Consider the following 22,402-nt stretch of genomic DNA (forward strand, 5'->3'; position numbering starts at 1 on the left):
CACTTGTGTGTGATGTGGCTTTAAGTTTACAAGTACTACTTAATGTTATTTTAATTTTTTTTCCTTCTCTCAGTTCTGATAATGGAGAAAAGAAAAGAAAGCGCAGTCGCAGCCGAAGTAGGGACCGAAAACGCAAGCACAGATCCCGATCTAGATCACGTGATAGAAACAAAGGCAAGTCCAAACGTCGTTCCAGAAGCAGGAGTCCTAGTCCTAGCAAGGATCACAGAGATCGATATGGATCAAAGTTAAATGACAGATGGAAAGATAAGCATGTAGAGCGACCTCCACCTGAAGAACCATCCATTGGTGACATTTATAATGGCAAAGTCACCAGCATTATGCAGTTTGGGTGCTTTGTGCAATTGGAAGGACTAAGGTACTTTGATAATTACTGTACTTTTTAGCCATACTCTTCTGTGGGCTTTTGACAAAGGAAAGAGTTTCATTACTTGATTATGAGGTCTTCCAATAAATTAAATTGTTTCTGCTTATGGTCACTTTTACACACACAATTATTTTCATTGACTTCTGCAGTGCTTTTCCTGTCTATAAATGTCAGGTAAAGCACTGCCCTCTTTGATAGTGGGTTTGTAATAGCCAGATACTTTGCATATGCCCCTGTTGGAAGTTTTGATATCACCCTCTTTTTTGTGCTGTGACCATAAAGCTGTTGTTCCTAAGCCTCTTCCCCCAAAAAAGTCTATAATGTCAAGGACTTTTTTTGATGGTTTCTTTTCTGACTTCCTCTTCCAAGCTATTTTGGTGAATGGTGAAGATCCCACTTTCAGTAATGTCCATGTGCTTGTTCTGATGTACTTTGTGATGCAGTATTTTAGCTACATAAGTGAGTGGGTCACCCGTGTGTACTCATGCAGTTTCATTCGTTGTCCTTGTGATCACCGCAGAAGTCCATCATTTGCATACTTAAATGTTAGTACATTACATGACCCACATCAGCATTCCCTTTACTGTCTTGGTTGGGGAGCATGATTTGTTGACCTGCTTTGAGATCAAAAACATGATGGCTGTAAAGAAATCATCTCATTGAGGACAAGTGGGAGAGTCATGGACTCATTCTCAGGCATGCATCAAAGCATACGTAGATTAATCCTGTGTGCAAAAGGTTGGTCTGTTTTTCATTCCTACCCATCAGTTGTAGTTAATCTGTTTGACCACAGTTAACAACATTTGAGCCTGCACCCATTATGTGGCAGAACTAGAGGTGGCATAAGCTTCCACAGTCAAGGGGGGGTGCATCCTAGGCTTCTTATGCTTCCTGTTCCTCTAGTTGGTCATCTAGAGCCAGTGGCTGACAAACCTGTTGTGTTCTTTGTTTTTGCCCATTTAGTGGTTGATGGTATTCACAGCCCTTGAGTTGCCGGCTCAGATGGCATCTCAACCCCGTTTGATCTTGCAGGTCTGTATGAAGACTGTCAGTCTGGTCATCTCTTGTTAGAGCTTTTCTCTTAGGGGCTTGATGTGAATAGATATTTGAATGTGTGAACTGGAGTCTCAGACACACAGTTATGTCCTCAGTGAGACTCTGGTATTAGTTCTGCTGCTGGCCTGTGTGCAGTACACATTGACTTCAACTAATGCATGAATGACAGCCATTTGCATGTCTCCTGACATTCAACATGTGTTAGATACATTCCTGGCTCCAGACGTGCTACTGTCAATGCTTGCCTCATTGAATAGTTATGGATGTGGGACTTACTCACACACCAACTACTTTGAGGAATAAAAAAAACGTGAGGCAGGTTGGTCTGAGGTGGACAAGAATGATGAGTCCCTTCAAATTCCCCCAGTGACACCTTTGAGCAGGCATCAGGCTTATGCAGGACAGCTTAGATGGGTCTTAATCCTTTATTCCACTGCCCTCTGTTTTAGAAGCATCTTGGACAGCAGTAAATGGGGCAGGAGAGTTTATTCCTTTTCTGCTTTGAGCTTTATAGATGTTATCTTTTAATTCCATCTTTCCCACTTTTGTTTAGAAACACTGTGAAAAAGCTTGATCACTTTCTGGAATCGGAGGAAAAGGAAGAAGCTCTAGATACTCTTATTTGTGGTCTCTGTGTGTGTGATGTTATATCCTGCTGTAATTCTGACTTTGCAAGTCCTTTGTCCATGACTGCAAGATTGTTTTTTTGTTTTTTTTTCCCTCAGACAGGGATATAGCTAAGCTGCAAGCCATTATGTGTAATCTATCCTTTCTCATTTTCCACAGGGGTAGATTAACCTCGAGAACTAATTCTTCCTTTCTGCCCAAGGTAATATCAGTGCTTCCTTGAAACTGGCTGTCGTCCTTCCTGTATTCTTGACCAATCTTCACTCTTTTGATGTGCACAGGCAAGTAATATTCTGTTTTCACACAGCTAGATTCTCAAACAGAGCTGATCAACTTTTGGTGACATTCTCAGGAGATAAAAAAGAGAAAACAGTGGAGAGACTGGCCATCTTCAAATGGCTAGCAATCTGTGTCACCTTTTGTTACTTCCGTCACAGAAAGCAAACTGCTAGCAAATTCAGGGCTCATTCCACAGGGTAAAGGCTGCCAACACAGCATTGCTAAAAGAGATACTGACCCAGTTTATCCTAGAAGCATCTACTTGGTCTTTTGTGCAGTCCTTCACTAAAAACTACCACCTTGGTAGAATATCCGGAGACATAGATGAGTGTACCTCTGCCATTCTGCCAGGCCTGGTGTCCCAGGAGCATAGTGCCCTCTAGCCACTCCAGTAACATAGTTTTGGGAGTCGTCCCGAGACTAAGGTTTGCAACATTGACTATAATGAACATAGTACAGTTGTGTAGCAGTAACATTTCCCTCCCTACTGTACCCCTCTTTTCTGTTACCCTTGAAGTTGGATGGGTACCCTAACATATAACCTTCTCCCCACTTTTTTCCCCACACCTTGCTTCAACCTACAAAGGGTCAGTTTCTGTTAGTAGAGTCAGTGGGGCAGGTTGTACTCTGCCTGAGGAGCACTGGACTTAAATACCTTGAACAAGAAATACCTGAAGATGGCACCAGCCAGTCACACTCTACACCACCAATGTCCTGATGTCAGATGACAAATATGTCCTCCAGCTGGGGGAATTGTGAAAGACATTGGTATTTGGGCCAGGCAGAGGTTTCTACATGGCAGGAGGTCCCAAAGTTCAGTGCTGCAACATTGATTTACTTGAACATCTACAGTTATGGCAAGTTGTTTACACAACTTTACTTCCCTACCCCTTGCCTTTGTTAGTCAGTGAGAACACTGACCTATGTTTCACTCTTAGAAGATCTATCATTTGGAGATACTTTTGCTGTTATGAGGGAACGTTGCATTTGGCACTCTCATGAGGCCTTTGCTTCTAGAGCAAGTATGCAGACCTTTTCATGATAGAATCTTCCCCCAAAAGTAATTTTTCCAGAAGCTGTGTTGATGTTTTTGAAGTTAATAACCAAGTGCCAGACTCCCAGGCCCATGCCCTAAAGGGCTTGACTGCATATGTAGGGTGCAGGACCTCATAAGGTTTTGTATAAAAATCCTGTAACAAACCCAGTGACAGTATCCTGTGGGTCTGCTAATAGAGCAAGACTGGCTTCTGGGTACAGTACTATTCCCTGGGAACGTGAAAGATTGCATGATAGATTTTTGGAAGAAAGTGCATACTGGGCAGCCGTAGCTTTTAGGGTCGTGACTTAACAGTCACATATTTTGAAATACGAGGAACATATTCTCAGGCAACTACAGGATATATGTTCTTCATTCTTACTGCTGTAGTAGCCTTTAAGCTATATTGATTGCTTCTTACCCAAGGCACAGCAACTGTCCAGATTCAAAAGCTCTGACTGCCTCCTATACTTCTACTTTGACTGCTGATTGGTCAGCTCTGCGGAGGGAAAATCAGCAGTCAGAGTGGGAAGTCTTTGGTACTTTTGCCACATCATAAACAGCCCAAAACTTCGTAAGAACAGCAGCTTGCACTTCAGCTCCTTTCTGGCAGATAAGTCCCCTTTGGGGCACAGAAAATGTACTATTTTTTTGTTTATATTTTTCTATAGAGAAGGATTTTTTTTTTTTTTTTTTTTTACTTTTATTTATTTTTATGTACTTGTTAACTGTTTTGGCACTTTAAGAGCTATGGTATTTCTTCTATATTGGAAATTTCCTGTCAGGGACTGCCGTTTTTAGCTTAATCTAATTTGATGGTTTGCTTGGTAGGGAAATGTACTGCTTTTATAAACTTCATTGTATTTAAACCAAATATTTGTGGGGGGGGTATTTTTGGCAAGGAATCCTTCAGGTGAAGTGGTAGTTGTGTTCACACTGTGACAACTTACCTATCCTTATTTTCCGTCAGACTGATTTTATTCTAATGGGATTTCTCATGGGAATTTTTTTGTGCTGCTTATGCATTAGTGTTTTGGAGACATTTAATACGTGTGAAAGTGTAAGTGTGCTGCTTGTGCAAACTGTTTGACAGCTTACCTTCTGACAGACTTGTTCCAGAGATTTTACTCGCTTCCATAGCACCTTCCTCAGTCACAGCATTGATACTTACTCTGTTTCTGCAGTTCCAACTTCCATTGTTCCTAGAAGGAAAAAACAACAGAGAGTCCTAGACAACTGTGCGGCCTCAGTCTTATCCGCTGCCTTTAGTGGGTGATTCTATAGTGACCAGCAGTCATTCCTCAGATCACTCATTCATATCTTCGGCTTCCTCTGGTGTAGTTCAGCTGCCATGATTTGGGGGTCAGCCAGTTCCTCTTCAGCTGTTTCATTGTCCAAGACTGGCTTAGGAGAACAACCTTTACACAGAAACTTATTGAGGCATGCTGCTGGATATGCCTTGAGGTAGAGACCTCCTGATTAGATGGATATTTCTTCTCCAGTTCACCTAATTAAAATATTGGTAAAGGAAGAACAAAAGATGTTTTTCATACCTCAGCCAAAAAATGTAGTCAATCCTGGTACACAGAATACAAAACCTGTAAATCGGTTTAGTCAAACTTTTCCTGAGGAAGGCATGTCAGACATTTCTGACACCAACATAAGGCTACTTCTACAGAGTCACAAGCCCAAAACTCTAATGCTGATGAAAGCTGGTCCTTAGTGCTTCCCCTGACAAAATTTTCTTTTTCTCAGGTATGTTATGGGAGCAATTGGATGCTCCCCCAAAATCGAGGAGATGATGCGATATGTTACAAGTGGGTTTGCATTATTCTACACCTATTCCTCCTACAAGTCTAGCCTTGGTGGATGTATGCTGCCTTACTACAAAGGGAAATAAAAAGAAATCACAAGAGGGAAATAAGAAACAAGGACCCTTTCAAAAAAGGGACAGTCTATAACTTCAGAGTGACTGTGCCAGGATTCTTCCTTCCTCTCCCTCCTTTCCTGCCTCAGTCTTTCAAAACCTATCTCAGCTGGCTCCAGACATTCCCCTTTGATGACAAATTGTGACAGACTCATGGTTGTTAAAGGTGATTTAGGATGAATGCATATGGAACTGAATACAAAAATCTCCTTTCAAAGGAGTTCTTCTCCATCCTTCAAACCAAACAGAATACTTTCCTTGTGTTCTTTAGCATTTGCTCACCCTAGGAGTTATAGAAGCAGTGCCTTTAATCAAATGGGCAAGGGCTTCTATTCAAAACATTTCTGGTACAAATGAAAGTTTTCTTGAACACGAGATCTAGATCTTTCCTTTCTAAGTCTATATGTGGAAGTCCCAGCATTCAAGATGTTAACCCTTCAAATGTCCTTTCATTCACCAGGGAAACTTTATGGTAACACTTAGAACTAAAAGCTGCATAATATCACATTCCATTAGCCAGAAGCTTCACATAATTTCTTAGTGTTTTTGTGTCTGGGGCATACACTGAGTTCTATGCAGTACCCTTTGGGTTATCTACAGATCCAAAGGTGTTTATGAAGTATTTAGCTCCAGTCATAGTTCATTGCAAACTGAAAGGTACCCATCTTTTTCCTTATTTAGATGACTTACTTGTCTTTGCAGTCTCTTCTCCCAGATGTCAAGAGTCCTTAACATGTTTTTTTTTATTTTTTTGACTGACTAATTTGGGGTTCCAGATAGACATTCAGAAATCGTCCTTGATTGTCTTTCTAGGATGTCTTACATACACACTGCAACAAAAGTCAAAAACTAAAAAAGATAGTTGGGTGCACAAGGCCAAGGATTAAAAAGTGCCCAATCCTGGTAGACACACTGGTGCCAGGACTGGAAAAGATGACAGTATAGAATCCTCAAAACACAGAAACAGTACTACAGTGGGGCTAGGCCAGGCTCAGGGGGGATGACCCCCTGTTGTAGAAGGAAGTAGTAGTCCACAAAAATCACAAGAACTGATAGGCCAAAGAAGAGCCATAAAGACGATAAAGTGGACTGTTGAGGATAAGAAAGAAATTATGTATTGTTACTGCTATCCAAAAGCCCAGAATTTCCAGACACAAGATATACAAAATGATTAAGAGAGAAATTAGAGAAAAGAAAAATATGTCCAAGAAAAATTGTCAGAAGCTTCAAATGAAAACTTGTGTTCATTAATGCAACAGATTTGTGAAAAACAGTATATAGATCAAGAAACCTTCATCTGTTTGGAAATAGAAGCATCTGCAGAAGTGCAAAAATACAAACAACAAAACCAAGAAATATTTGAAAAATATAAAAAAAGAATATTGACGTGGGAAAGAAAGACAGATTTGATATGGTGCAATATTTATGCAAAGGAGAAAGCCAGATTAATCAATGCAAAGAAGGCAGCCCCAAAGATATTTGAAGAGAAATACAGCAAAGGCATCTAGATATGTAAAGTTTCACAATAAAAAAAATAAAATCATAAAGATGGAACATAGAAAAGAAGATTAGTAAAGTAGAAATTAAAAAAAAAAAATAGAAGTTGAAATTATAGAGTGCCTGTGAAGTGAAGGATTTGGTGTAGAAGGTCTAATGCAGGTTACATCACAGCAGGATGGAGTGAGTCCCCAGAGTAGGGAGAAACAGGAAGATCAGGAAGCATCTGAAGAAGAAATATGGACATGGGAAAGAAAAGGAGATTTAATATGGTGTAATATTTATCCAAAGGAGAAAGCAAAACTGACCGGTACAAAAAGAGCAGGGCCAAAGATATTTGAAGAAAAATACAGGCAAACACTCTGTTTGTGCTATGCTGATGAGGTCATAACAAGGCCGAAATATGCATATCCATAGCTAATGGGATTTGGCTTTATTGGCCTGAAATTGTCCATTAAAACGACTTCAAATGTAAAAGTCATGGGCAATCAGAATCGCCATATAGCTGAAACACCTGATGTTCATAAGGGTCATTTGCATATATCCCATGTGCCTCTGTTGCAGGAGGTTTGGGAGGTCACTCATTGGAAGTTCTAGCTTGGCTGAAGTTTTCATTTAGTTTTTACTGATTGGTTTTTCAGTGTGATCTCCTCACTGTTTGTTTTAATTTGTTAGTTGGGATATTTTGCAGTCACCTTAATGATAATGGACATCAGCTGGGTATACCAACCCTGTGTTTCTTATGCTTAGTCAAACACTCTGCTTGTGCTATGCTGACGAGGTCATAAGGCCAACATATGCATATCCATATCTTGTGGGGTTTGGCTTTATTGGCCTGAAATTGTCCATTAAACTTACTTCAAACATAAAAGTAATGGACAATCAGAATTGCCATACAGCTGAAACACCTGATGTTCATAGGGGTCATTTGAATATATCCCATGTGCCTCTGTTACAGGAGGTTTGGGAGGTCACTCATTGGAAGTTCTAGCTTGGCTGGAGTTTTCATTTAGTTTTTACTGATTGTTTTTTCAGTGTGACCTTCTCACTCTTTGTTTTAAAAAATAAGAAGACAAAGTAGAAAAGTACATTAGCAATGGGAAAGTTTAAGAAATAGAAATTGAGGTCACGGAGCACCTGCACTTGAAGCTAGACAGCAAGGGAAAGAACAAGAAGCTGCAAAAACTCTGATGCAGTCAGTGTTGAAGAGTGATAGGCCAGTGAGTTCCCATATAATAGAGCAATGGATGGCACAGGATGAAGTTGAAGAGAATGTGCCACAGGAAGTTGCTACAGAATCTTCTATAGAATGCCCGCAGGAAACAGAAAACGAGGGATGTGCCCTCAGTTTGGAAGAAAATGAGTTGAGAAGAGTTGCTTGATTTAATAGACCTGGACAGATGTATCAAGATCAATGAAAGAAAGTTAATAAAACCCCAAAAGTCAGAAGTTTGCTAAAACAAATGAACACAGTAATTAGATCCATGCGATATAACAGAAGTAAACGGAATATATTAGTGTGCTGGTAAATTAATAACTGATAAAGTTCTACCACAGGAACACTGGGTAGCGAGGGGAAAGGAAGGGGTGAAAGTGAATACCATCATGGAAATATCGAACAGAGAAAACTATAAAGCAACTAAGACAAGACGTGTCACTGTTACAAGGTTATAGAAGAGGGAACAGGTATAAAATAAAAACAAAAAAACTAAGATATATGTGATAAAGGCAATGTGCAGTATTAGAACAGAACAGGATCTATCATGTACTATCACAAATAACAAACTAAAAATTTCAGCACAGGCAGAAAGACTTAAAAGATACGAAGATAAATATAAAGTTTGTCTTTTCGACTTTTCCCGGTTAGGGGTCGCCACAGCGGAACTCCGGTCCGCTAATGATTGGCAGTAGATTTTTATGGTGCTGAGTTGCCAGCCCGACACCCAACCTTCAGGGAAGGCACGCCCATTCACGCATGTCTCTCGGAGGCCACTCGATCGCGGGGTGGACATGCAGACTCCACACAGAATGCACTCTAGCCAAGAATCGAACAGGAGAACCTCTTGCTGTGAGGCAACAACGCTACCGCTGTACCACTGCGGCTTTACGAAGATAAATATAAAGGAAAAGTACAAAATAAGCAATTTATTGATGATCCAAAAAATTTTGGAGAACTGGGAAAGAAGGTAAAAGAAATTGAAAGACTGCCAAAAAAAGAAGAAATAGATGCATTTTGGAGAAGTATCTATGAAGATCCTGTGGAACATAAAAATGCTAACTGGATAGAAGAAGTTAAAGAAAGAATAAGAGGGTTAAAGGTACAGGATATGAAATGTGATGAAGTAACAGCCAGAGAGATTGAAACAAAGTTAAGAAAAGCCTCTAATTGGAAAACTCCAGGCCCAGATGCAGTACCTCATTTTTGGCTGAAAGTATTAACATCTTTGCACGAAGATTTATGAACTGTTTATATGCACAGCCCGCACAGACACCAACCTGGTTAACAACAGGAAAAACAATGCTCCTACTTGAGTGAACCTGCAATCTACCCTAAAAATTATAGACCAATAATGTGTCTTCCGTCGTATAAACTATATACTGGGATTGACGCTGATAGCGTTTATTGTCATTTAGAAGAAAACTTTATTATGGCAGTAAAAAAAAGTCATATGGAACAAAGGATCATTTGTTGTTAAATAAAGTTATAGTAGAGAACTGTAAAAAGGAGAAGAATCTAAGTATGGCATGGATTGACTACAAAAAAGCAATTTATAGTATCCCACATTCACGAATAAAAGAGTGCTTAAAAATACACCCTACACTGATTGACTACATTACAGTGACCATGGTTTACAAAGTCCATTGAACATGTGGGAGAAACACAAATGTAGGTTTTGTAAAACCGAATTGGAAATGGTCACACACTTTGTTGCTGGTTGGGACACTAATGGCAGGAGGACTGTATACTGAAAGGCATAATAATGTGGTGAGACTGTTGCACTGGGGATTGTGCAAACTTTATGGTATCGAAGTGGCTGAAAATCACTGGAAACATGAGCCACAAAGCATCAAAGAAAATGATTAATTAAGTTTGTATCACATGGGATCAACCATTACCAACAGTTCAAAAGATAGATGCTAGAAAACCGGATATAGTAATCCAAGAAAAGAAGACAAAAGTAGCATTGATCATTAAAATAGCCACACCCAGTGACTATAGTGTCTTGTGTACAGGGAGACACAAAGTCATAAAATACCAGGATCTGCAGGCAGAAATGAGAGCAATGTGGAAGAAAGATAACCAGGCAGTTCCAGTAGTAGTAGGAGCAATGGGTCTTAAAAAGTAATTTACAATCATATTTAGATAAGTTACCAATCCTTGTAACTCTGTACAAACTGCAGAAGGAGTCATTACTGGGCATATTGCGAGTGTTCCGAAGAGCACTTGTTTTTTTTTAAAACAAGTTTATTAGTTTTAACATACAAAATAAATATTATAACAATCTTATGCAAGCAGTTAACATATAAACAGTTATAACATTTGATAAAACAACTAAAGTATTTACAAAGACATCCACTCTAAATCAAATCAATTAATTAAACTGTAACATCTTACTAATGAAACTAAGACTGTTTTAACAAGTTTTGTAAGGTATCCCATATATTATAGTAAGATGTTTTCCTAATGGTTCTTGACTTTATTGTCATTAGTTCCATATGACACACTTCAATCATAACATTTTTAAATTCATTAAATGAAGGAGGAGTATCTGAAATCCAGTTTCTGGTTATTATTTTTCTAGTCACTGCTAGAACTGACCATAATAAAGGAAGTTTAACTTTTTTAACACATTTAGGAACAGGGGTGTTAAATAATATAAGTGATTTAGAGACTATGAAATTATCTGTGAAAAGAGCCTGCAAAAAATCATTGATTAACATCCAATATTCCTTCAGTTTTATACAATCGTAAAACATATGTGCCCAATCAGCATTTATTTCTACAGTACATCGCTTACATATGTTGTCTTTATTGTTTATTTTATTCATCATTAAGGGTGTATAGAAAGATCTATGTAAAAATTTCCAGGTAAAAAGTCTCCAATTAATAGAAGAGGTAGTTTTATAAGCAGATTCCAATATATATTGTTTATCTTGTTGTTTTGGTAATTCACCATTAATGGAATTGAAATAATTCCAGTAATTATCTGAACTATAATAGGTTTCATCTCTAATAATTTTATGTATGTGTGAGAGCTTACCTTTATCAGAAACCCTATGTTGTAAATTTAATATCAAGTAGTCAATCAGTATTGGAACAGATTCTTTAACTGTTAAAGATATTGCATCAAGTTTGTTAGTAAGATGTTGTCTAAAAGTTTGAATCTCTAACCAACATGTTTCTCTCAAATCAAATTCTTGCTTTAAGAAGTCTAAATTTTTTACTTTATTGTCAGACAGCATCTGATACCAATACTTTAAATTATTCTCTGTGACTAGAAGAGTTCTTTCAGATGTGGATGATAAAAGAATACCTTGTGTATACATTATAGGAAATAAGATAAAATTCCATTCCTTATACTTAGGATGTATATATATATATATATATAAAATTACGATATCTAATAATAATATTTAATGGGTAACTAGCTATATATTTTGGTGTAATAGATGAGGTACAAAACTCTTTTAGTAACCATAACATGGGATTGTTTATAATAGTATTTTTGTGTATTAATGATATTTTTGTGAAGTGCATGCTAATTAATTCCCAATATTCCTTCCATTTTGCAACATATGACTGATCTATTAGCAATGTTATAACTTTTATAATAGAAGAGATAGCATATAAATTAAAGTCTGGAAATGATATGCCCCCTTGAGACCAACTATTAGTATGTTCCTTTAATGCAATCCTAGGTCTATTAGGTCCGAAGAGCACTTTTGACTGACATCAAAGATTGAAACAGTACTAATTTCATGAACTTTAGTCATACTTTGACTTAGAAATAAGAAGGTATTCAGAGTCAATTCCCGTCATGGTATGGGAAGCCCAAAACATTTGGAGAAATTTAAAAAAAGTAGGTAAAGTTTTAACATCTTTGCACGAGGATTTAGCCATGAGTAAGAATTATTTATATGCGCACCCTAAACAGACACCAACTTGGCTAACAACAGACAAAAGAATACTATTACTTGAGTGACCTTGCAAGCTACCCTAAAAATTAAAGACCAATAACGTGTCTTCCAATGACGTATAGACTGTACATGGGAATTGACGCTGACAGAGTTTATAGTCACTTAGAAGAAAACTCAATTATAGCAGTAGAACAAAAAGGGCAGTAAAAGAAAGTCATATGAAACAAAGGATCATTTGTTGTTAAAGTTATAGTGGAGAACTGTAAAAAGGGAGAGACTCTTAAGTATGGCATGGATTGACTACAGAAAAGCATTTGATAGTATTCCGCATTCATGTATAAAAGTGTACTTAAAAATGTACAAGATACATCTGCGTTGATTGACTACATTACATTACAGTGACCATGAAAGTGACAGACCACTTTGCAATTAAGCCATTATAAAGGACAGATTATTATCCCAGGGAAAAAAATTCAAAGGGGGATATTCCAGGGTGACTCTGTCACCGTTGCTATTCTGCCTTGTATTACACCATTAAGTTGTTTACATAGTAGCTTAGGCCATGGCTACAATTTGTCTCCTAAGTCTAAAGACTTCTCATCTTCTCTTTGTCGATGATTTAAAATTGTATAGCTCATCAGATGAGGAACTGAAAGCACAGTTGCAGGTTTCCCAAACCTTTTCCAATATTAGAATGTCATTTGGTCTTGATAAAAGTGCAAAAGCAACCTTTAAAGCAGGAAAACTGCAGCACCAGGAAAATATCAGATCTGAAGTAGGATATTCATTTGTCTGCAACCTGTGGGTTATGGATCCGATATCGGATCCGAACCGGCATGGTTTTCCAGCTGTGGATCCAAGCTCTCAGCTCCTCCCCTCACCCATAATGCCCTGCTCTACCCTCATGACCTCAGATCTCGTTTGCCGCGCTGGTGACTGGATTTGGGTTCTTTGCTCTCAGCTAAGTGCTTGTATTTTTACCTGTTAAGACAGAAAGTTTTGAATTTTTTGTGTATTTTTGTGTGAAAGATTAGGTTTCCCTCATTAATAATTGTACTTTGAGTTAAATTAAGTAATTTTTTTTCCCTCCCCTCGCTGTTCCGTAGAGTGTGTGTGTAGGCCTGTGTGTCTTTTAAGTTACTTTTAAGTTACTCTTAAGTTACTTTAGTAGCTTGTAGATTATGGCTGATCAGCCAAAATCTATCTTTTCTAAATGCTCGAGTGTGGCCATAAGCTCACCGGCTGATGGCCACACTGTGTGTTGTCTGGTTGAACACCTCACATCTGGCTGTTCCATATGTGCAGGGTTCAACCCCAGGGCACTGAGGGAGCGGAGGTCCAAGCTTGTCTTGGCGGGTCTTTTACCGCCAGACTCGGCTCGCCTCCGCTCCTCGGGACTACTGTGGCTACAGTTGTTCCCCTGTGGCACCCTCCTGCTCCTGGGACTCAACCTCCCGCTTCTGGAGAGGAGAGGGATGCTGCTAAGGACCGGAGGGAGAAGCACCAGCGGCGGGCCGAGACCTCTGTTTCGGCCCCGCCAGCCAAGCGGCTTCTCCCGGCTCCGTTAGTTCGGTCTCCTCCTCGGCTCCGGTCCCCTGTGTGTTTTCACCGGGTCCTGAGGAGGAGGAGACCCGATCTCCGCCGAGGCTATCGAGGAGGCACTCCAGGCCTACCTCGGTAGCCTCGCCGAGATCTACCCATAGCCTTTCTGATGCTGATCTGGACCGGATGATGAGAAGGTTCATCCAGGCCCAGATGCAGATGGGAGTGTTTGCCTCCCCGGGGAGCTCAACACCCTTTTAAGCCTATTGCTCCTTCTCCCACCCGCCATCCGGGTTCGGAGCAGCTGGAGCCGAGCAGCTTGGAGCCGGTGGGTCGGCGCCGATAGTACTTGGTACTGGATCCGACCCTGCCCTCGAGTGTCGGACCCGATCTCGGAGCCTGGATCCGAGCCGATCCGGGGATCAGTGCTCCTTCGGGCGCCGTCTGTGTCGGAGCGCACTGTCCCTTCGATCCGAGTGCCGGCGCCGGCTCCGATCCACTCTTCGGATCCGAGGGGAGCCGATTGTCGGATCCTTTGGTCGAGGTCGGCCCCTTCGGCTTTTGATGTAGTGGAGAGGGCTCTGTTGAGGGTCTCCGACCCCGGCACTTGTTTCTGCTCCGTCCGCTCCCTCTGCACTGGGCCAGGCTTCCACCATCCGCCCCTGGGACAGCCCGCTTCGGTGCCCCAAGTTGCTCCTATGGAGCAAATTGCTGCTGCGAGGACTCCTCTGACAGCCCCCAGAGGAGGTCCCTCGCAAGCATACGCAAAAGGAGGCACATTGACTCCCGAGTCTCTCACAGAAGACACGGACTTGGAGGAAGGGGAAGGCTCCCCACGGTCACCTCGAGATGTCTCCTTTGGAGACATCATGGAAATGCTCCGTATAAGGGGTGGTCTGCCCCAAGTCTTCCTCGGACGAGTCCGTGTTCTTGGAGGCATTCAAACGGGCCCGTCTACCTCTTGGGTGTCCCCTGCCGACCCCTGGTGGACCTTATTACCACCAGGGCGTGGAAGGAACCGGACACCGTGGAGCCAATTCCCAAAAGACCGGATAGGATCCTTAGTCCGCCATCCGACCGGACCCATTGGAGTAAGGCCTCCGTAGATGCCATGTTGACGGCGGCGCCACAAAGAGGGAACTGGCTCAGGAGAGTCCTCAGTCCACCCACCGAGCAAGGAGTCTCGATGATGGACCGCTTGGGGAAGCGGATGTTCAGTTCGCGACCTTCTCAGTAAGGGCGCTGAACTATTTGGCACATGTTATTCGGATGCAGCGAGATCTTATTAAGGAATACGCTGCACCCCCCCCTGAGTCCATTTCGAGTAGGACAGATTTCTGCACTCCACCCGTATCGCCACTCTTAGGTTAGTTACGAATACTTCTATGCGGCTACTCTCCCATGCAACGGAGGCCGCTAGAGCCGCGGGACAGGACTGGTCACTGACGCCAGGCCTGGCTCCGCGATTTTTCTGAGCCCTTCAAGGCGCTTTGAACGCCTTTGATGGTTCTGCTCTGTTTGGCAAGACCGTTCGCGACGCTGACCCAGAGCGAAAGGACGGAAGACGCTGTCTGCCGTCGGAATCCGCTTCTCTGCACCCCAGAGGCCCTATTCTAGGAACCAAAAGGGTCAGAAGAAGATGTGGTTCCGAAGTCGCAGCAGTCCCAGCCTGCTCGGACAACCAGTCCTTCCGTGGCAGAGGAGGACAGGGAGGACGCCGCCCTAGAGGCAGAGGGCTCCCAGAAACTTCGGGTCCAGGGAACCTTTCTCTGAACGGCCAGCGCAGCAACCCTGAGGGGTTGCCCGACTGCTCTACTCTGGAGGCAGTCGGGACGTTCGGGCACCTAGCGGCATGGGAGTCCATAACATCGGACCGCTGGGTTCTCCAAATCATATCCAGGGATATCGCATTCCTTTCCTTCACCTTCCAAAGTTGAAGTCCTCCCAGACGCCCCACCCGGTCAACGGAGGCCGCTTTGGCAGAAATTGGCCATCTGCTAAAGAAAGGAGCCATCCAGCCCGCTCCCCAGACCAGATCGGATCAGGGTTCTACTCCAGATTCTTTTTAGTGCCAAAAAGACGGGGAACTAAGACCAATCCTAGACCTCTCTCTTGAATCTGGCAGTCCCCAAAGAAAAATTCAATGGTCACTCTGCAATCTATTCTCCCCTTCTGGGAGAAAATCACTGGATGTGCTCGATAGATCTCAAGGACGCGTACTACCACATCCTGATGGACAGGCGCCCAGGAGGTTTCTCCGCCGGCTGGGAGCCAGTCACTACCAGTTCGGGTCCTTCCCTTTGGTCTCACCACAGCCCCAGGGTGTTCACCAAAGTACTAGCAGTGGTAGCGCCCACCTGAGGCTTCAGGGGTGCAGGTCTTTCCCTACCTGGACGACTGGCTTCTTACCGCCCCAACAAGGCATCTACATCTATTGGCGCGAGACTCCTTTCTCCATCTTGCTCCCTTTCTGGGCATCACAATAAATATAAAAAAGTCCAACCTGGCGCCCACACAGCTCTTAGATTTTATAGGGGCCAGGCTAGACACAAGGAGTTTACGAGCCTTCCTCACTGCGGACAGAGTTCTAAATTTGCAGCTCCAGGTGCGGGCCATTCTCCAGTCAAGTTCTGCTCCAGCGGAGTTGGTCCTGAGGGCCCTAGGGTCCATGGCCGCTATAGCACTTCTTCCTCTTGCCAGGCTCAATATGCATTCTACAGTGGACGCCTTAGTTCAGTGGTCATACCTTGCTCTCCCCATGCATCATCCCATAGCGATCAGCAAGGCTTGCAAGCGGTCCCTCTTGTGGTGGCTCCACTCCGGATCTCCACAAAGGCCGCCCATTTTGTGCTTCTCCCTCGCCACGGTGACCACGGACGCCTCCGCCTCGGGTGGGGGGGGCACTTTGTGGGCCGGACAGTCCAAGGCACGTGGAACGATTCAGAGACCTTACTGCATATCAATGTTCTAGAGATGAGAGCAGTGCTCTTAGCGTTGCTAGCACTTCAGGACTTTCTTCCCTTGGGAACAATTGCGATTCAATCGGACAACATGTCTGTTGTCTGGTACATCAACAAGCAAGGGGAACAAGGTCTTACCCTCTTTGTCGAGAGGCCATGAGAGTTTGGGAATGGGCAATCTCCACCAATCGCTTTCTAATAGCAACGCACATTCCGGGTCGGTCCAACATCCTAGCGGACAAGCTCAGTCGCACCATTCTGACCCCTTACGAGTGGTCTCTCAATTGTCAAGTAGCGGAACGATATTCGCACGGTGGGGAACCCTTCATGCGATCTTTTTCCTTCTCCCTCAAACACCGAGTGCGACAGTTTTCTCCCTCTAATACCTCCTCCCGGAGGTACCCCAAGAGACGCCTGGTGCATGCTTGGCCACCCGGTCTTCTGTATGCCTATCCACCCTTGCCTCTGATGCTGCAAGTTCTTCAGAAAGCCTCTCGGGTGGGTTGCAGAATGATTCTCATTGCTCCATTCTGGCCTCGACAGATCTGGTTCCCCTTCCTAAGGTCTCACTCGGTGAATCCTCCTTGGATTCTAGATCCCATCCGGATCTGATATCCCATCCATCCTGCATTCCTCCTCCGAACCTGGACAACCTGAAGCTGACCGCTTGGCTGCTCCAGTTCCACTCTTGATAAGGACTCCCGTATTTCTTCGCCTGTAAAGGCTATGTTGGTGGCGACTCATAAAGCAGCCACTAGAAAGGTTTACCAAGCAAATGGAAACGCTTTCTCTGTGTGGGCGGAGCGGCAAGGCCTGAATCCCTTCACGGTTCCTCTCCCTTTAGTGCTTGACTTTCTAACCACTCTCTTTAACGATGGTGCCAGCAGTTCCACAGTCAAAGTTCAACTGGCGGCAATTTCTCACTATCACATTGGCCATGACTCTAATCCTCTTATGTCAGCCAAATTGTGTAAAATATTTCTTAAAGGTACTTTTCTTCTCAGGTCCCCTATAAAACAAGCAGTTCCTCCTTGGGACCTTTCTTTGGTCCTACAGGCCTTGACCGCTCCTCCTTCCGAGCCAGCGGCTACGGTGGATCTCAAATTCTTGTCCTACAAGACAGCCTTTTTGGTAGCCATTACTTCAGCCAAGAGAGTTTCTGAACTTCAAGCTTTATCAGCTAAACCTCCTTACTTGGTATTTCATCCGGACCGTGTCTCCTCAGGACCAACCCGTCCTTTCTTCCTAAAATTGCTTCTGAAGCAAACATCAATCAATCTATTAACCTCCCTGTTTTCTTCCCTAGATATGAAAACAAAGGTGAATATAAGTTACATTCATTAGATGTTCACAGGCAACTTAGATTTTATCTGAACAGGACAGCTGGTCATAGGCAATCCGACCAGCTGTTTATTTCCTTTGCAAATTTCAATTTGGGCAAGCCAATCTCTAAAGTTTCTCTGTCCCGCTGGATTTCACAGTGCATTTTATTGGCTTATCAAGCTTCAGGAAGGCCCGCACCGGAGGGTGTTCATGCCCATTCAACCCGGTCAGTATCTACCTCGGCAGCCTTCAAGGCTAGGATTCCTCTAGATGATATTTGTGCAGCAGCCACGTGGGCTTCATCTCATACGCTTATTTCCCACTATAAGTTGGATCTTGCATCTAGGGGTAGAGCATCCTTTGGCTCGGTGCTCGGAATATCCTTCCATGATGGCCGCCCAAGATTCAGGTAGCTGGGGACTCTGTCCCACAGGTTGCAGACAAATGAATATCCTACTTCAGATTTAGAAGTTATGTACTCACCGTAACGTTCCATCTGAGTAGGTGTATTCATTTGTCTGCAACCATCCCGCCCTCCTTTCCCCCTGGCCTTTCAGTTTCCTGCATATTCTTTGTTACCCTTTTTAGGGTATTGTTGCTTTGGCAAACTCGATCTGAGGTCATGAGGGTAGAGCAGGGCATTATGGGTGAGGGGAGGAGCTGAGAGCTTGGATCCATAGCTGGAAAACCATGCCGGTTCGGATCCGATATCGGATCCATAACCCACAGGTTGCAGACAAATGAATACACCTACTCAGATGGAACGTTATGGTGAGTACATAACTTCTAATTTAGGACAGAATGTGACATAAAAGAACTTGAGCAAGAGGGAATGTATAAATACTTGGGAATTGATGAAGGATCAGCAATAGAACATGGACAAATCTAAAAAAAACTCAGTAAGGAATACTTTAGAAGACTTAAATTAATCGTGAAAACAGCATTGACATCCAGAAACAAAATCCAAGTTATAAACCAATTTGCTCTTCCTGTCCTAACTTAGTTTTGGAGTGATTGACTAGCCTCAAAACATATTGGATAGATTAGATATTAAAACAAGAAGGATGATTCATTTACAAAAAAATCATTGTGTACCAAGTTTATAAATCCCTGTTCTGAAAGAGGGATATAGGCCTCCTTGAAATTGATTACATGTATAGATCAAGATACAAATGCAGTGAAAGTTTTGAAACCTGAGGAGAATAAATCTAAGATGACATCTCTGCTTAATTTAGCAGAAGCATATCGACGTCAAGCAGGAATGGAAATCAAACCAGAAGTGGATAAAAAACAGGCAGCAACTGAATGTGCTAAAAAATAAAAGAAAGAATATAAGGTGAAGGACTAGATGAGAAGGCAAGAAATGTGGAAAAACAAATATAGTTGCAAGTATAAAATACTCCTGGAAGAACTTCATGTTGATCAGGAACGAATGCAGGAATGGCTAAGGAGAGGCAAATTCAAACCGAGAGATGAAAGGTTAATATTGGCAGCCCAAGATAGTGGGCTACGTACACGCTGGTTTACAAAGTCCATTGAACATGTGGGAGAAACAGACAAATGTAGGGTTTTTGTAAAACCGAATTGGAAACGGTCACTCACCTTGTTGCTGGCTGCGACACTAATCGCAGAATGAATGTATACTGAAAGGCATAATAATGTGGCGAGACTGCTGCACTGAGGATTGTGCAAACATTATGGTACAGAAGTGGCTGAAAAACACTGGAAACATGAGCCACAAAGCATCATGGAAAATGATGGTTTATATCACATGGGCTCACCATTACCAACAGTTCAAAAGATAGATGCTAGAAAACCGGATATAGTGGTCCAAGAAAAGAAAACAAAAGTAGCATTAATTATTGAAATCACCACATCCAGTGACTACAGTGTCTTGCATACAGAGAGAGACAAAGTCATAAAATACCAGCATCTATACCCAAACAGTTCCGATAGTAGTAGGAGCAACGGGTCTTGCAAAAAAGAATTTACAATCATATTTAGATTTGTTACCAATCCATGTAACCCCGTACGAATTGCAGAAGGAGTCATTACTGGGCACATTGCGGGTGCTGTGAAGAGCACTTTTGGCTGACATCAGTGATTGAAACAGTACTAATTTCATGAACTTTAATCGTACTTTGACCGAGGAATGGGATCCATTCCCGTTATGGTATTAGAAACCTAAAAGATTTGGAGAAATTAAAGACTGTAACATTCTGAAAAGTTACTCACAGCGACTGGCAACTGTTATGTGTTGCTGTATCTGCTAGATACTGAAAAGTTACTCACTGATAGTGTTGCATGTAATGTGTAGCTGTTTCTGCTGGTAACAAAAGCTACTCACTGGTACTGTTATCTGTAATGTGCACTTATATCTGCTGGTAGTGATATATTACTCCTTGATACTGATAATTGTAATTTGTAGCTGTATCTGCTTAGATGCTAAAATGTTACTCACTGGTACTGTCATCTGTGATGTGTAGATGTGAAGTTGTTCAATCTCACCATTCATAATTGACTGATGGATTCGGAGCCGATCCCTTGGCTCCGATATGGCCACATGCAAAGCTTGAGGTCTTCCAGTAGCTCGAGGCCAAGCCCCCTATCCCATGATGCCCTGTGAATTACCCCAGATCTAGTTTGCCGCTGCATCGGATCTGAGGTTCCAGTGTATGCTCGGGCCAGTAACTTTTATAAAATGTTCTATTTAGTAGCTTTTATATATAGCTTTACTAATATTTTGCTTAGGTAGTTAGATAGATAGCTTCCCCTTCCCGTGTGATATTATATTCTTACTATATTTACTCTTTAGATATTTGGCCTCATTGTTTTTTGGCCTAGTTAACTTAAGTGTGTCTTAGATATTCTATAACAGTTATAATTACAGTATGAGTTTTTTGGTGTGATATTATGTATTACTCTTTGTATATTTGGCCTTGTTTTTCGACCTAGTTAACTTGAGTGTGTGTTACATTTATTCTATAGTAGTTAGAACATACATTTTTGAATACCTTTATCTTAGGCTTTCTTGTGTGTGTGTGTGTGTGTGTGTGTGTGTGTGTGTGTGTGTGTGTGTGTGTGTGTGTGTGTGTGTGTGTGTATGTATGTATTCAGAGCCTATTGTTGCTAAGTTCTCAGTGATTTTTGGATCCGCATGGGTTTAGTGTAGTGTCTTGGCAGATAAGGACAAGCATCCCAAGTCCGGTTTTAAAAAATGTCCTGACTGTAATCAAAAAATGTCAGTCACTGATGGGCATGTTACCTGTGCATATTGTTTAGAGGTTGTATACTTGCAAGAATCTTGTGCTATCTGCCATTCCTTTTCATCCAGGGTTCTGTTAGAGAGGAAAAGGAAATTAATGGACGGGGGGTTTGATAAAACACCCTTTTCAAGAGGCATTGCGTGACCAGGATGTTGCTAGCAAACCCTCTAAGTCCTCCAAGTCATCTGCTGAATCTAAGGACTCAAAAAAATCAAAATAAAAAAAAAATCTGACGAGGCATCGGCTCCACAGGTTTTGGAGCCGACCGTCTTTTGTTTTCGGAGCTGGCCCACAGCCTTGGAGCCGGTATCCGAAGTGCCTCAAGTCACCTTTACTTCAGTCGGCACCATCGGTGCAGTCATCTAGGTTTGTCAGGCTTTCAGATTTGAATATGGATCGATTGGTGCAGAAGCTTCTACAGGCACCAGGCCTTGCTAAATTGCTGTCTGCTCCGACCCAAGCGGCTTTGGAGCTGAAGACCAGTACTCCTGCTTTGACTACTCCTCCGAGCCATGTTGGCCCTTCGGAGCCAGAAAAATCAGACCTGTTGATTGTGGAGCCGTTGGGGTCGAGGCCTGTTCCAGCGTCCTCGGCTCCATCCACTTTGACATCCTCGGTGCCGACCGGGGATTTTAGGAACCGACACACTCTGGTAGGATCTGGAGAGGATAGTCTAACCAACTTGTCTGTGCCAACTCTCCCTCTAAGAACTTCGGCTCAGATGAGTTCTGCCCCTACCTCTGGCTCGGAGCCCACTGCCTCGGTGCGAGAGGGTTTGACTGTTCCCTCGGATCCGTCGATTCCTTTCCATTGGAGCCGTGGCACCTTCGATGCCATGAGGAGAGCTTTGTCACCCAAGACATCCTCAACTTCAGGCCTTGCTTCCTCATCCCCTAAAGCGCCTGTGTCTGCTTCTGCTTTCATCATCCAAGCTAAGCGTAGAGACCCAGAGCCTCAGTTAGCCCCACAGGGTGCCCCCTGCTTTTCCGAGACCTCTCCAGAAGCTCCCACTGAGGAGGTTCCTAGGAAGAGATTGTGCAAGAGGAGACACTTGGACTCCCAACAGGAGTCTTTAACATCTGATTTTGACTTGGATGAGTCAGAAGGGTCCCCACGGTCCCCCCCCCCCCGAGGATATCTCCTTTGCTATGATACTTGAGATCCTTAGGCAGAGGGGTGATTGGCAGTCCAAAAACCCTACTGAGGATGATTCATTTCTCCTGAAGGCTTTCGGGTCTTAACCCTCCACCTCATTGGTGTCTCCACCCTTCGATGACCTCATGCAGTTGGTTTCTCGAAGGGTGTGGGAGTCACCGGAGTCCATGGAGCCTGTCCCTAGGAGGCCTAACAAGTTTATATCAG

General features: G+C 42.8%; 1 protein-coding gene across 1 annotated transcript in view; it reads left to right on the forward strand.

The window, feature by feature from the left end:
• Window positions 1-22,402, forward strand: part of DHX8 (DEAH-box helicase 8) — a 959,075-nt gene that overhangs the window by 208,539 nt on the left and 728,134 nt on the right. The window contains exon 6 of the mRNA XM_044055176.1: window positions 74-379. Coding sequence (XP_043911111.1) covers window positions 74-379 — 306 coding nt within the window. The remainder of the gene's footprint in view (window positions 1-73; window positions 380-22,402) is intronic.

Source organism: Protopterus annectens, chromosome 13.part0 (assembly GCF_019279795.1).
Source record: "Protopterus annectens isolate FY-2018-M chromosome 13.part0, PAN1.0, whole genome shotgun sequence".
Taxonomy (NCBI): domain Eukaryota; kingdom Metazoa; phylum Chordata; order Ceratodontiformes; family Protopteridae; genus Protopterus; species Protopterus annectens.